Here is a 14,685-nt window from a genome sequence, read left to right on the forward strand (position 1 = left end):
CTCAACCACTTCTGAAATATAGGTGACATTCTTTCTCGACATTGCTCTCTCTACATGAGACATTTATGAAGTCAGGCAATGTGCCTTAGAAACAGACACTCAAGATTTCTTTCAAGAGAAAAAACTGGGAAAGAGCAATGGACCAATCCTTTTCTCATAATATAACCCAGTTCCCAAATTGACTCGGGGATTACCAAAAAGATGCTAACTTAGTACTCAGAGAACAAAAGGTCAAATCTTTGGTTAATGTTAAATGTCTCTCTTGGTGATTTATAATACCTGTTAGAAAATTAAATTTTCTCAGATGCCCTAAAGTTTAAAAAAATATGATTTAAATTTATCTATAAGCTAAAGAAATTTGTGAAAAACTATTTGGGTTTTTCCAAACTCCTATTAACAGCTCTATAAGAGCAATTTTAGATCCGTAGTTTGGGAAGTGCTTATTTAGAAAATAATGTTTCCGACATTAGAAATTTTTATGTAGTAAATGTAAGTGAAGTTACTTTTTTTTTATTATACTTTAAGTTCTGGGGTATATGTGCAGATTTGTTGGACATAGGTTTATACATGCCATGGTGGTTTGCTGCATCCATCATCACATCATCTACATTAGGTATTTCTCCTAATGTTATCCCTCCTCTATCCCCGCACCCGCTGACAGGCCCTGGTGTGTGAGGTTCCCCTCCCTATGTCTATGTGTTCTCACTGTTCAACACCCACTTATGAGTCAGAACATGCAGTCTTTGGTTTTCAGTTCTTGTGACAGTTTGCTGAGAATGATGGTTTCATACTTGGCAAACTGACACAAGCTTTATCCATGTCCCCGCAAAGGATGTGAACTCATCATTTTTTATGGCTGCATAGTATTCCATGGTGTATATGTGCCACATTTTCTTTATCCAACCTATCGTTGATGGACATTTGGGTTGGTTACACGTCTTTGCTATTGTGAACAGTGCCACAATAAACATGTGTGCATGTGTCTTTGTAATAGAATGATTTATAATCCTTTGGATATATACCCAGTATTGGGATCACCGGATCAAATGGTATTTCTATTTCCAGATCCTTCAGGAATCACCACTCTGTCTTTCATAATGGTTGAACTAATTTGTACTCCCACCAATAGTGTAAAAGCATTCCTATTTCTCCACATCCTCTCCAGCATCTGTTGTCTCCTGATTTTTTAATGATTGCTGTTCTAACTGGCATGAGATGGTATCTCATGTGGTTTGCATTTCTCTAATTACCAGTGATAATGATCTTTTCTTCATGTTTGTGGGCTGCATAAATGTCGTCTTTTGAGAAGTGTCTGTTCATATCCTTCACCCACTTTTTGATGGGGTTGTTCTTTTTTTCTTGTAAATTTGTTTAAGTTCTTTGTAGATTCTGGATATTAGCTCTTTGTCAGATGAGTAGATTGCAAAAAGTTTTTCCCATTCTCTTGGTTGCTGGTTCACTCTAATGATAGTTTCTTTTGCTATACAGAAGTTCTTTAAGTAGACCCATTTGTCTTCTTTGTCTTTCATTGCTGTTGCATTTAGTGTTTTAGTCATGAAGTCCTTGCCCATCTCTGTGTCCTGAATGGTATTGCCTAGGTTTTCTTCTAGGGTTTTTATGATGTTAGGTCTTATGTTTAAATCTTTAATCCATCTGGAGTTAATTTTTGTATAAGGTGTAAGGAAGGGATCCAGTTTCAGCTTTCTACATATAGCTAGTCAGTTTTCCCACCCCCATTTATTAAATAGGGAATCCTTTCCCCATTGCTTGTTTTTGTCAGATTTGTCAAAGATCAGATGGTTGTAAATATGTGGTGTTATTTCTGAGGCCTCTGTTCTGTTCCATTGGTCCATATCTGTTTTGGTACTGGTACCATGCTCTTTTGATTACTGTAGGCTTGTAATCTAGTTTGAAATCAGGTAGTGTGATGCCTCCAGCTTTTTGTTTGTTTTGTTTTGTTTTTGCTTAGGATTGTCTTGGCTATGTGGGCTCTTTTTTGGTTCCATGTGAAGTTTAAGGTGGTTTTTTTCAATTCTGTAAAGAAAGTCAGTGGTAGTTTGATGGGGATGGCATTGAATCTATAAATTACTTTGGGCAGTATGGCCATTTTCACAGTGTTGATTCTTCCTAACCATGAGCATGGAATGTTTCTCCATCTGTTGTGTCCTCTCTTATTTCCTTGAGCAGTGGTTTGTAATTCTCCTTGAAGAGGTCCTTCACATCCCTTGTTAGTTGTATTCCTAGGTATTTCATTCTTTTTGTAGCAATTGTGAATGGGAGTTCACTCATGATTTGGCTGTTTGTCTGTTATTGGTATATAGAAATGCTTGCGATTTTTGCACATGATTTTATTTCCTGAGACTTTGCTGAGGTTGCTTATCAGCTTAAGGAGATTTTGGGCTGAGATGATGGGGTCTTCTAAATATACAATCATGTCATCTGCAAATAGAGACAATTTGACTTCCACTTTTCCTAACTGAATACCCTTTATTTATTTATTTTTGCCTGGTTGCCCCAGCCAGAACTTCTAATACTATGTTGAATAGGAGTGTTGAGAGAGGGCATCCTTGTCTTGTGCCTGTTTTCAGAGTGAATGCTTCTAGTTTTGACCATTCAGTATGATATTGGCTGTGTGTTTGTCATAAATAGCTCTTATTTTGAGGTACATTCCATCAATACTAAGTTTATTGAGAGTTTTTAGCATAAAGGGCTGTTGAGTTTTGTTGAAGGCCTTCTCTGCATCTATTGAGATAATCATGTGGTTTTGTCTTAGTTTGTTTATGTGATGGATTACATTTATAGATTTGCATATGTTGAACCAGCCTTGCTTCATCAACCAGAAATGAAGCCAACTTGATCGTGATGGATAAACTTTTTGATGTGCTGTTGGATTCAGTTTGCCAGTATTTTATTGAGGATTTTCACATCAGTGTTCATCATGCATGGATACTGGCCTGAAATTTTCTTTTTTGGTTGTGTCTCTGCCAGGTTTCGGTATCAGGATGATGTTGGTCTCATAAAATGAGTTGGGGAGGATTCCCTCTTTTTCTATTGTTTGGGATAGTTTCGGAAGGAATGGTGTCAGTGCTCTTTGTACCTCTGGTAGAATTTGGTTGTGAACCTGTCTGGTCCTGGACTTATTTATAAGTCCCTGACAGACTGCTGCCTTTTAAAAGAGATGCCCTGCTTAGCAAGAAGAAAGTCTAGTGACAGTCTGCCAGCAGAGGCCTTGCTGAGCTGCCATGGCCTCCACCCAGTTGCTGTGTAAACTTCCCAGTGACTTTGCTTACACAGGCAAGGTTAAAACCGCCTACCCAAGCCTCAGCAATGGGAGACACCCCTCCCCCTACCAAGCTCAAACCTCCCAGGTCGAGGTCAGACTGCTGTGCTGGCTGCAAGAATTTCAAGCCAGTGGATCTTAGCTTTCTGGTCTTCATGGGGGTAGGAACTGCCAAGCCAGATCACTTGGCTCCCTGGCTTCAGCCCCCTTTTTCAGGGGAATGAGCGGTTCTGTCTCACTGTTGTTCTAGGCACCAGTGGGGTATGAGAGAAGAAAAATGCTGTGGCTAAAACGGCCTACCAGGTTTGTGCTGGAAACCTGGGGCATTGGTGTTGTAGGTACCGAAGGGAATCTCCTGGTCTGCAGGTTGTGAAGACCGTGGGAAAAGCATAGTGTCTGATCCAGAGTGCTGGAGTGTCAGGATAAGTCCCTAATGGCTTCCCTTGGCTAGGAGAGGGAGTTCTCTGGCCTTTTGCACTTCCTGGTTGAGGTGACACCCCACACTGCTTCGGCTTGCCCTCCTTGGGCTGTACCCACTGTCTAACCAGTCCCAGTGAGATGAACCTGGTACCTCAGTTGGAAATGCAGAGATCATTCACCTTGTGAGTCAACATCTCTGCACAGTTTACTTTCTTGGATTTTTCTGTATTTTTCCTAGGCTTCACTACAAATGTTATTACTTCTTGTCTTTTGTGTTAACTCTTGTTACTACTTCCATCAGGAAAATCCAAGAAAGTAAACTGTGCAGAGATGTTGATGTGGGGTATGGAGGAAAGACCAGTATCTTGAGCTTTGGCTTAAGGTTATCATGGACAGAACTGATGGCCCATAATCCTGGGTATTAGGAAAGAGCTCTGGGAGGCTAAGAAGGCTAAATATGGGATGAATTGGTAACTATCTTTGGTTATAAGCAAACAAACAGATTCTGGCTATCTTCAGGGGAAAAAAGAGATTTCTTCAAAGGATATAGATCAGTTTAATGGTCTTCAAAATGTCACATTCGAAGATATGCCAAGAGGTAACAGTGCATGGATACTTTTTAAGGAATCTATTTTCTATTCTTCAATTTTCACATAAACAGTTTTCTAAAACTGAAAATGTGCCTTCACTCCTGGTAGTCCATCTCTCACATTAAAAAAAGAAGGTAGGCTGAGTGCAGTGGCTCATGGCTGTAATTCAAGCACTTTGGGAGGCCAAGGCAGGTGGATCACTTGAGGCCAGGGGTTCGAGACCAGCCTGGCCAACATGGTGAAACCCCATCTCTACTAAAAATGCAAAAATTAGCTGGGTGTAGCGGTATGCACCTGTGATTCCAGATACTTGCAAGCTGAGGCAGGAGAATTGCTTGAACCTGGGAGGTGAAGGTTGCAGTGAGCCAAGATCATGCCACTGCAGTCCTGCCTGGACAACAGAGGGAGACTGTCTCTAAGAAAAAAAAAAAAGCATATCCTTCATCCATCCCAAACAAGTGTATTATTTTGTGTAAAACAAAAGAAAGTTGTAAACTACATTTTACTTCCCAGAACGCTTCCTTTAAAGAAAAGACTAAACAAAGGCATCCTTCCTTTCCTTACCTAAACATATTTCTGTTAGTGGTAAAGTTTGGCCCGTGTTGGGATGTTCTGAAATTAGAAAAATCAAAGCAGTAGAGGTTAACGGTGCCAGTTCTTTTACATGTAAACCGTAATGGGTCTATTAAGCTTTTAAAGTTATGTTGCTTAAAATCCATAAAGAAAAGTTTTACTCTTCTTTCCGATTCAGAGTATGTTATTCAAAAAGGCAGTTAAAACCTATTCATTAAGTTTCATTCAAGAAATGTTTATTCCAATTTGGAGTCACTCCCAGTGACTTGTTAGCAAGAAGTCTCTTCAGCAGATGAACTGATTTCTAGCCATTTTCATTCTCTTTATCACTGCATTCAAAACCCTGCTCCAGGAAGGGGATTCTGAGTGGCTTATTGAGCTTATGTATCAATCATTGGTCAAAGGAGGATATTTCAGCTTGATCATCCAGCGAAGAAGAGACAGTTAAAGTAAAATTGGGGTATGGTTAGAGAAGGGAGAAATAGATCATGGGCAGTCATGTCACAATGTCCCACTGTTAGAGGTCACCAAAAGGTTTCTTTGTCAAATACCCAAGTTATTCAGCATCCTGGGATCCACAACAGGATACAGGAAGTGGGAATGCACAAGTCATAAAATCAGGTAGTTATTAAGCGTTAATTAGGCTGAAGGAGCAAGCGCACACACAAACTCAAAGCCTCTTGGTTCTTTGCATATGATCTGCAACAAAGCGAAATCTATTTATAAGCATTTCTTTGGAACTGCACAGGACAACCAGCCTTAAATGTTTTTGAAGAGTAAAGACAGTACATGGAAATTAATTTTTAAAGAGCCCTCCTATACAATATGTGAAATAGCAATATCATCTTTAGCTCATATGCAACTTTTTGTGGTTTTATTAACTAATTTCCCTGACTTATGGGGAGAATCATTGACAATTGTTTAATTAATAGATCCCTGCTGTTACTTACAGGATGTTACACAGTGCTGCCTTAGAAACAGTGGCGACTGTGAATCATTGCCTGCCCCCTGAACGTGTCGTTGCTGCTCACAGCATCCTAATATACATGGTGTTCCGGGTACCATGGGCTGTCTATCTTTGGATTTCAGCCGCTTAAGGGGATGGCAGCCCAACTATCTTAGGAGCTCCCCAGGGTCCTGCAAAAGGAATTTCATGCATGCCACACACCCTTTATTTCAAGGCAGACTGTCCCAAGCATCAAACTAGGTGAAAACCTACCTAGCAGTAATGGACAAATACAACTTGATTTTACTTAGATTCATAACTTGCCTTACCTTCTAAGACCTCCAAGGCCTTAATTTGCAAAGTAAGTCTTAATGAATTTTCCAACAGTGGTAGTTATGGAATTTAACCTCTGTAAATGGGACGGGAAGGTTCTGTTCCCCAGTGGACATATTAAAGCATGTCACTGGAACTCAGCAGGGATGTGACTGGGACAACAGGGGACATGATGAAATTCCTGACAGTCTTGTGAGTTAATAAACAGAGCCACTTGGGTGGCCAGATCATTATTCTTCTGTGGCCGTCTGTGCTCTTCCACCTCTTGGAATTTTCTGGGAGCCATTAATATATTTACTTCACCATTGCTTGGTGCTTCCTATCATGTTCACCATGTGGTTCTTTCACAGGAGGATGGACGGTATGAAGGCCCAACTTTGGCTCATGCTGTGGAGTTGTTTGGTGGCAGACGATGGAGTACACGAAATCCCAGCCCTGGGACATCAGCAAAGAATGCTGAGAAGCCCAATATGCAGAGAAACAACACGCTGGGCATAAGCACTACCAAGAAAAAGAAGAAAATCCTCATGAGGGTATAGAGTGTTATTTGTTTATTAAGCATCAAACTCGTCTTCCAGGACTGTTGTATGGTGAACATCACCATAAGCCTCTTTAGGTTGCTTGGCTTGAGGACAAAGTCAGAATAAAACAGAAGATGCAAGGGCTTACCACACACCTCCTGGGGGCCAGGCTAGTGCCAAGGACACCAGGGAAAAGCAAGGTCCATAGAAGGACAGAGACATGTAAAAAACACAGTCCACGCTAAAAAGGGACATCATCGAGTCATCCACAAAATGCTGTGGGAGCAGAGAGATGGAAAATAGAGACCTGAAGGGCAGGCATGGAAGGCTCCACTGAGCATCTGACATGCAGGTCTTGAAGAATGTATAGGATTTTACCAGCCAAACAACATAGGAGAAAGTATCCCCAGCAGAGAAAACAGCATAAAGACATAAAAGATGGCTTGTTCAAGGAAGCACAAGCTGTTATGGGTGGCTAGGGCATGAGCACACCGTGGGCAAGGAAGGGCAGAAGAGAACAGATATCACAGCGGCCCCAGATACTGCGTGTAGAACACAATGTAAAGCATATTAGCACTATGTATTATAAATTACATTATACAATATGAAATGTCACTATGAAGTGGTAATATATTTGCTTCATGGCTATTTGTTAGTCTGTTTGTGTTGCTATAAAGAAATACCTGAGGCTGGGTAATTTATAAAAGAAAGAAGTTTAATTAGCTCACAGTTCTGCAGGTGTACAGGAAGCATGATGCCAGCATCTTCTTCTGGTAAGAACCTCAGGAAGCTTACAGTCATGGCAGAAGGTGAAGTGGGAGCCACCACATGACATGGAGAGAGGAGGAGCAAGGGAGAAGGGGAGAGGTGCCACACACTTTTTTTCTTTGAGAAACAGGGTTTTGCTCTGTCACTCAGGCTGGAATGCAGTGGTGTGATCATGGCTCACTGCAGCTTTGAATTCCTGGGCTCATGCTATTCTCCTGCCTCAGCCTCCCAACTATCTGGAGCCACAGGTGTGCATCCCCATGCCTGGCTAATTTTTTTTATTTTTTGTAGAGACGGGGTATCACTATGTTGCCCAGGCTGGTCTTGAACTCCTGGCCTTAAGCAATCCTCCTGCCTCAGCCTCCCGAAGTGCTGGGATTACAGACATGAGCCACCATACCCAGCCTACACACTTTCAAATAACTAGATCTTGTGTGAACTCAACCAAAACTCGCTCATCACCAAGAAAATGGTGCTCAACCATTCTTGAGGGATTCACCCCCGTGATCCAAACACCTCCCATCAGGCCCCACCTCTAACATTGGGAATTATATTTCAACATGAGATTTGGAGGGGACACACATCCAAACCGTACTGTCTGTCTAGAAAAAGTGCCATTCTTTGCTTATGGAGGCTTTGGTGCTCATGTCAATCTTTATCTGCTTCATGGTTTTTTTCTCTACACAGAGGTGTCAGAGGTTGTGTGCCTCCTCTTTCTGCCTCCCTCCCCTGAGGAGTGCTGCTGTATAGTCAGAAACAAATGAGATAATAAGGCATGAGAAATGCTCAGGCAGCCTTAAAGTAGGTCTTTACCGGTTTTACCAGGGAAAGGCAGTATCGAAGGTGGGTAGGTCGGAAAATAGAGACCTACCTGAACTAAAGCTGTGATGGGAGAGAAATATAGGCTTGGAACTATCTTGAGCTTTGTGTTTCCAGGGTGAGAGTGGAGAGGCGACTGACGACGAGATGGCAACCCGAAAGGCCAAGATGCACAAAGAGTGTCGAAGCCGAAGTGGTTCTGATCCTCAAGACGTTAATGAACAAGAAGAATCAGGTAAAGCAGCATGTCTGCATCTGAGATTTTTGTTGTTTCATTTTTATGGGAAAACAGCATACATTTGGTTTTAAATTGTGATTTTAGTATTGCAAACATTTCTAACAAAACTCTTTGTCCAAACCAGACAATGAAACCTAAAAGGTGCTTCTCCAAGCACGGTGTACTTGGAATAAAATTCTCGTTAATTAACTTGCCATTACTGCTGGGGAATACTAGATATACATTGTACAATTTGATGGATTAGACCAGTGATTCTCAACTTTTGCTACATGTTAGAGCTTTTGAGAATATCTGGTTCCTCTGGCCACATCCAAGAATAACTGATTCAGATATTCTCTGGCTGGGACCTGGACGTCTATTTATGTTTGAAGCTTCCCGGGTGGGTCTAACCTGTAGCCAGTAGAGACACAATGAGATTAGCCCATTAATAAAAATATTTTGGTGGTGCTTGTACAGAAAACAGCTGCATAGGTTGATTTTTTTTCAGGCATCCAGAAGGCTCTCTGGTTTGTATTTGGTTCTGAAGGAGAATATAATTTGAGTCACTGTCTCTTTTCTATCTTCCACCCTCACAGAGGTGAATGCCATCACTATCCCTCCAAACTCCCTCCCTTCCAGAAGAGCCCACTCTTTGACCACAACTGGGTCTCCCAACTTGGCTGCTGGGACGACGTCATCTCCCATCAGGCCAGTGTCCTCCCCTGTGCTGCCTTCTTCAAACAAGAGCCCATCCAGGTGGGGCCTTAACATGATAAAACAGAAGGACCCTTCACATGATTCCAGTTGTGTGGAAGGGTATATCTTTACAGTTGTCTATGGAAAGACTGTCTCACATTGTGACATATAGTTGAACTGAAAACTGAAAAATTCTCAAATGTTAAATGATCCTAATTTTCCCAATTTTGTACTCCTACCTTCTCATATTACTTCAAAGATCAGTAGCAGTAACAAAACCCAACCCATGATTCTCCAAATCTATACTATCCAGTATACTAGCCACTAACTAGATGTGGGTATTTAAATTCAAATTTAAATTAATTAAAGAAAATTTAAATTCAATTCCTCAGTCACAGCAATGACATTTCCTGTGCTCTCTATCTATACTCTTTGGGACAGTAACCATCAGCCACAGGTAACTGACGGTTACTGTCCCAAAGAGTATAGAGAACATTTCCTTTTATCATTGCAGAAAGTTACACTGGATAGCATTGCTCTAAATGAAGAAGAGAGAATAGATTATTTTAATGTTAACTATTTATCCCCTTTGCTAATTGATGAAATGTATTTAATACTTTTCTCATATGTAAGTTACACATGTCTAGAGGAACAAATTCAAGTATCACAGCAAGTTGGATATGTTTAAATATAATTCTGAAGCTGGTATTATAATTATTGTATAAGGTCTATGCAAATGACGTATTTGAAACAATACCCTCTCAGAAGAAGAAATGATATTAAAATGGCAGACTTCCAAAGGGACAGAATGCCACTCCATCTCCCTGTATCCCATGTTAAAGTTTAAGAAATGTGTTTATCATACACACACACACACACACACACACACACACACACACATTCACTCTCTCTCTCACACTCTCTCTCCCTCTCTCTCTCCCTCTCTCCCCTACTTTTCTCCCTCCCCCTTCTCCCTCCTTCCCTCCCTTCTCCCTCTCCTTCCCTCTCTCCCTCTCCTTCTCTCCCTCCCTCCCTCCCTCCCTCCCTCCCTCTCTCTCTCTCTCTCTCTCTCTCTCTCTCTCTCTCTCTCTCCCCCCCTCTCCCTCCCTCCATCCTTCCTTCCCTCCCTCTCTCCCTTTCTCCCTTTCTCCTTTTCTCCCTCTCTCTGATAAGAATCCTGGCTAGGCATGGTGGCTCTCATGTGTATTCCCAGCACTTTAGGAGGGCAGAGCAGGAGGATCATTTGAGCCCAGGAGTTCAAGACCAGCCTTGGGTCTTGAGCAACAGAGACCCCATCTCTACAAAAAACAAAACAATTAACTGGGTGTGGTGGTTCTCACCTGTGGTCCCAGCTACTCAGGAGGCTGAGGTGAGAGTATCACTTGAGCCTGGAAGGTTGCAGCTGCAACGAGCCATGATCATGCCATTGCACTCCAGCCTAAGCAACAGAGTGAGAGCTTGTTTCAAAAAGAAAAAGGGAAAAAAGAACCCAACAGCAAATTATCTTTTAAATAAAATAATTATTTCACAATGTGAACGATGAACTTATAATACATTCAGATTCTACAATGGGTGAGCATGGGTCAGGGTTATATGGGAATTCTTTGTACCACTCTTGCAACTCTTCTGTAAATTTAGATTTATAACAAAACTAAAAGTTAGAAAAATCAGAATCCTGTTTATTATACGGTGAAGTATCCTGGGTAAACAGTAAGGAACCTGGATTAAATGGCATTTCCTCTTTATTTCAGTTATTCATGAGCAGGAAAAGAAAGGACAGAGTAAGGGAGAAAAATATTTTAAAAGAGAAACTAACATGCAAGATCAGAAGGCCAACCCCAGGAGGACAGGGGTCAGTAGCCTCTCAAGTATTTTACAACAGAAAGAAAATGCAAGGCAGGAGAGGAAAAACCAGCTTGAATGCTGTTAAGGGAGGAATCTAGACTGAGTCCTAAGTCTGGAAAGAGGGGACAAATAGTTTCCGAGAGTCGAAGGGAGGTGGGTTCCTACAGACGGTAGCTGGGCCTGCAACCAGAAAGAAGCAAGACAGGAAATTTACTTTTGCTGCAAATGACAGGGTCACCTTTTTCTTCTCCCTGAACCTCTACCCTATGTTTCCTGCACCACACTGGGATCAACAACCTACGATGCCTAGAAAATGCTATAAAGCTCTCAATTCATAGTACTCTTCCATTGCTGAAGGTGACCTTCAGATGTCAGCACAAATTAATTTTCCATGAGTGAACCTTGTTAGCAGGGTTGAGAGTAACTTTAATAGACTACATATTTTATATTTATGGTCTTAAGTATATAGCTTGTAGATTATATATTTAATATATATAAAATAGATTTTATTATGTTCTCTATGCTTATATATTTGAAATATTTCAAAAAACCTTTTGAAATTCAAGACAAAAAAACTAGATCCTGTTCACTAATTTGACTACAAACCATAATCAAAACATCTCTCATACCATTGTGTCAGGAAATCAGTATAGATAATAAAAACTGTTGTGAAACAGTAAGACTGAATTCTAACTGACTTGACTGATATTTCTACATTGAATAGATGCAGCCTTGGCAGGTGCAAATATCCTAGGCAAAGCTCGCTTTTTTCCTTTTTTTTTTTCTTAATTTTTTAAAATTGGAGACAGTGCCTCACTATGTTAGCCAGGCTGGTCTTGCACTCCTGGGCTCAAGCAATCTTCCCACCTCAGCCTTCAGAGTTCAGAGATTACAGGCATGAGCCACCACACCCAGTCCTTTCTATTCTTAACATTTTCTGACTCACATTTTCTATTAATCTTTAAAAGCTCTTCTCTGTTTTCGTCTAAGAACTGATTAGGAAAGGAATCAGACGAGACATAGATACACTCAAAACTTTCTTCTTAAATGTGTTTCTATAACTTAGCATGCAGAAAAGAACATGCATTATTCTCCACAGATTAAGAGTGGTCATTTGGGGCTCTTTTAAAAAAGACATCTTCGGAAACACTGAGTTATTTTGCCCATTGATCTGCAATTTCAAAGGACTATTTTGATTAATAGAGAAATATTAACCTCAGCCCTGGGACCTTATTAAATAGACTAGAAACATCTCTTCTTTTTCTTATACAACATATTTTATTTCCTGCAATACGATATAGATTAGGAGAAGTAAAAAGAGTACTGGAAAATAGCTTCAACCTTAAATAACTTGCACTCACCGTTTGGCTCGTATTGCTAATTGGAGAAGCTTGGTTGGACAGAATCACAGCGGTGGCCTGCCATTGTGCCCATGAAGGCCTTGTCTTTGTTGCAGTGCTTGGAGCAGTAGTAGCTGGCATGGGCGGATCAAAGGCGGCATGAAGGGATTTCAGAGCTTCATGGTTTCAGACAGCAACATGAGTTTTGTTGAATTTGTTGAGCTGTTCAAATCATTCAGGTACAGTGTACGTTTCCTTCTTATTCTTTCTTAGGCCCCCCGTTTCTATAAAGATACTCAATGTGAGTTGTCTTTATTCCTCATTCAGTGTCCGGAGCCGCAAGGACCTGAAGGATCTGTTTGATGTCTATGCGGTGCCCTGCAACCGATCCGGCTCTGAGTCAGCCCCACTCTACACCAACCTCACAATTGATGAAAACACCAGCGATCTTCAGCCTGACCTAGGTTTGTTGAACATTTTAGGAATTCCCTTTGGGACCTTTCTGTCTAAAACTTAAGGTCAGAGGTCCAATCACACAAACTCTGAGCCTGTCCCACATGCGCTATTACTGCCATGTAGGGAAACACTTAGGTAATTGTTTCAAGGTGTCATCTGGTGTCATGGGACCAGATGCCACTGACATTTTGAGCAAAGAAATTCATCACTGTGTGGTTCTGCCCATGTATTCCAGGATATTTAACCAATAAAGCTCTCCAGTCATTCTGACAACCAAAAATCCTTTCTCAACTGTGTTAGTCCATTTTCATGCTGCTGATAAAGACATAGACAAGACTGGGTAATTTATAAGGAAAAAGAAGTTTAATGGGCCCACCGTTCCACATGGCTGGGGAGGCCTCACAATCATGGCAGAAGGTGAAAGGCATGCCTCACGTGGCAGTAGACAAGAGAAGAGAGGTTGTGCAGGGCATGCTCCCCTTTATAAAACCATCTGCTCTCATGAGACTTATTCACTATCATGAGAACATTTTTGCATGAGAAAGACCTGCCCCCATAATTCAATTACCTCCCACCAGGTCCCTCCCACAACACGTGGGAATTGTGGGAGCTGCAATTCAAGATGAGATTTCGGTGGGAACACAGCCAAACCATATCACTGACCATTTCCAAATGCCTGCTAGGTATGTGGTATGTGTCACAGTGGAGAACCCACAGTCTCTTCCCTACCTACAGACGGGTGGGTGCTCAATCACAGGGCAGTAGTCTCCTCATGTATTTTAAGCCTGTAATTTTCCTCCTCTGTTCTTGCTGGAAACTATAAACAGAAACAGCAAAAACAAAAAAACTTTCCTCTTTTATGTAGTTGCTTCATAATTATCTATAAGCTTATGTCGTCCTTGAGCTAAGACTATTAACTATTGTTCAACTTTAGTCATAAAATCTGCATAACTATGGATTAGTCAAATAGTTGCATTTTTCAAAAATTATTAGACTTTTTGTTTATGTAATTTTTTTGTAGAGACGGGGTCTTGCTCTGTTGATCAGGCTGCTCTCAAAGTCCTGGCCTCAAGCAGTCCTCCTGCCTCAACTTCCCATAGTGTAGGGATTTTAGGCATGAGCCTCTGTGCCTGACCTAGACTTTATTTCTGGAGCAATTTTAAGTTTATGGGAAAATGAGTGGAAAGTACAGAGTTCCCATATACCATCTTCCACTCTCCCACACACTTCCTTCTGTTAGTAATAGCTGGCATTAGTGTGGTACATTTGATACAAATGAGTTAACATTGATCCATTATGATGAATGGAAGTCCACAGTTTACATTAGGATTCACTCTTTGTGTTGTGCACTCTACAGGTTTTGACAAATGTGTAATGACGTGTTCACCATTACAGTATCATACAGAATAGTTTCACTGCCCTGAAAGTTCCTTGTGCTCCACTTTTCCATCCCCCACTTCCTCCTGCCAAATCCCTGGCAACCACTGCTCTTTTTATCTCCATAGTTTGCCTTTTCCAGAATAACATATAGTTGGAGTCGTGTAGTATATAGAGTTTTCAGACTGGCGCCTTTCACTTAACAATATGCATTTAAGTTTCCTTCCTCCGTGGGTTTTTGCAGCTTGATAGCCCATTTCTTTTTACCTTGGATAATATTCCATTTTGTGGAGGTACTACAGTTTGTTTACCCATTCACCTACTGAGGTATATCTTGGTTGCCTCCAAGTTTTAGCAATTATGAATAAAGCTGCTATGAACATTTGTATGCAGGTTTCTGGGTAGGCATAAGTTTTTCCATCATTTGGGTAAATATTGAAGAGTGCAATTGCTAGATCATATGGTAAGCCTATATTTAGCTCCATAAGAAACTGCAAGACTGTC

The 14,685-nt window shown here is 41.1% G+C and overlaps 1 protein-coding gene across 11 annotated transcripts in view; it reads left to right on the forward strand.

The window, feature by feature from the left end:
• PLCE1 (phospholipase C epsilon 1) overlaps positions 1-14,685 on the forward strand; it is a 375,911-nt gene that overhangs the window by 294,523 nt on the left and 66,703 nt on the right. For 7 of the 11 annotated variants that reach the window (XM_078346073.1, XM_078346074.1, XM_078346075.1 and 4 more), the window contains 5 exons: positions 6,493-6,675; positions 8,368-8,485; positions 9,064-9,223; positions 12,465-12,587; positions 12,676-12,812. In XM_078346073.1, the coding sequence (XP_078202199.1) occupies positions 6,493-6,675; positions 8,368-8,485; positions 9,064-9,223; positions 12,465-12,587; positions 12,676-12,812 (721 nt within the window). The remainder of the gene's footprint in view (positions 1-6,492; positions 6,676-8,367; positions 8,486-9,063; positions 9,224-12,464; positions 12,588-12,675; positions 12,813-14,685) is intronic. The other 4 variants (XM_078346076.1, XM_078346077.1, XM_078346082.1 and 1 more) reach the window with 1 other exon arrangement.

The sequence above is a fragment of the Callithrix jacchus genome, chromosome 12 (assembly GCF_049354715.1).
Source record: "Callithrix jacchus isolate 240 chromosome 12, calJac240_pri, whole genome shotgun sequence".
In the NCBI taxonomy this organism is placed as follows: domain Eukaryota; kingdom Metazoa; phylum Chordata; class Mammalia; order Primates; family Cebidae; genus Callithrix; species Callithrix jacchus.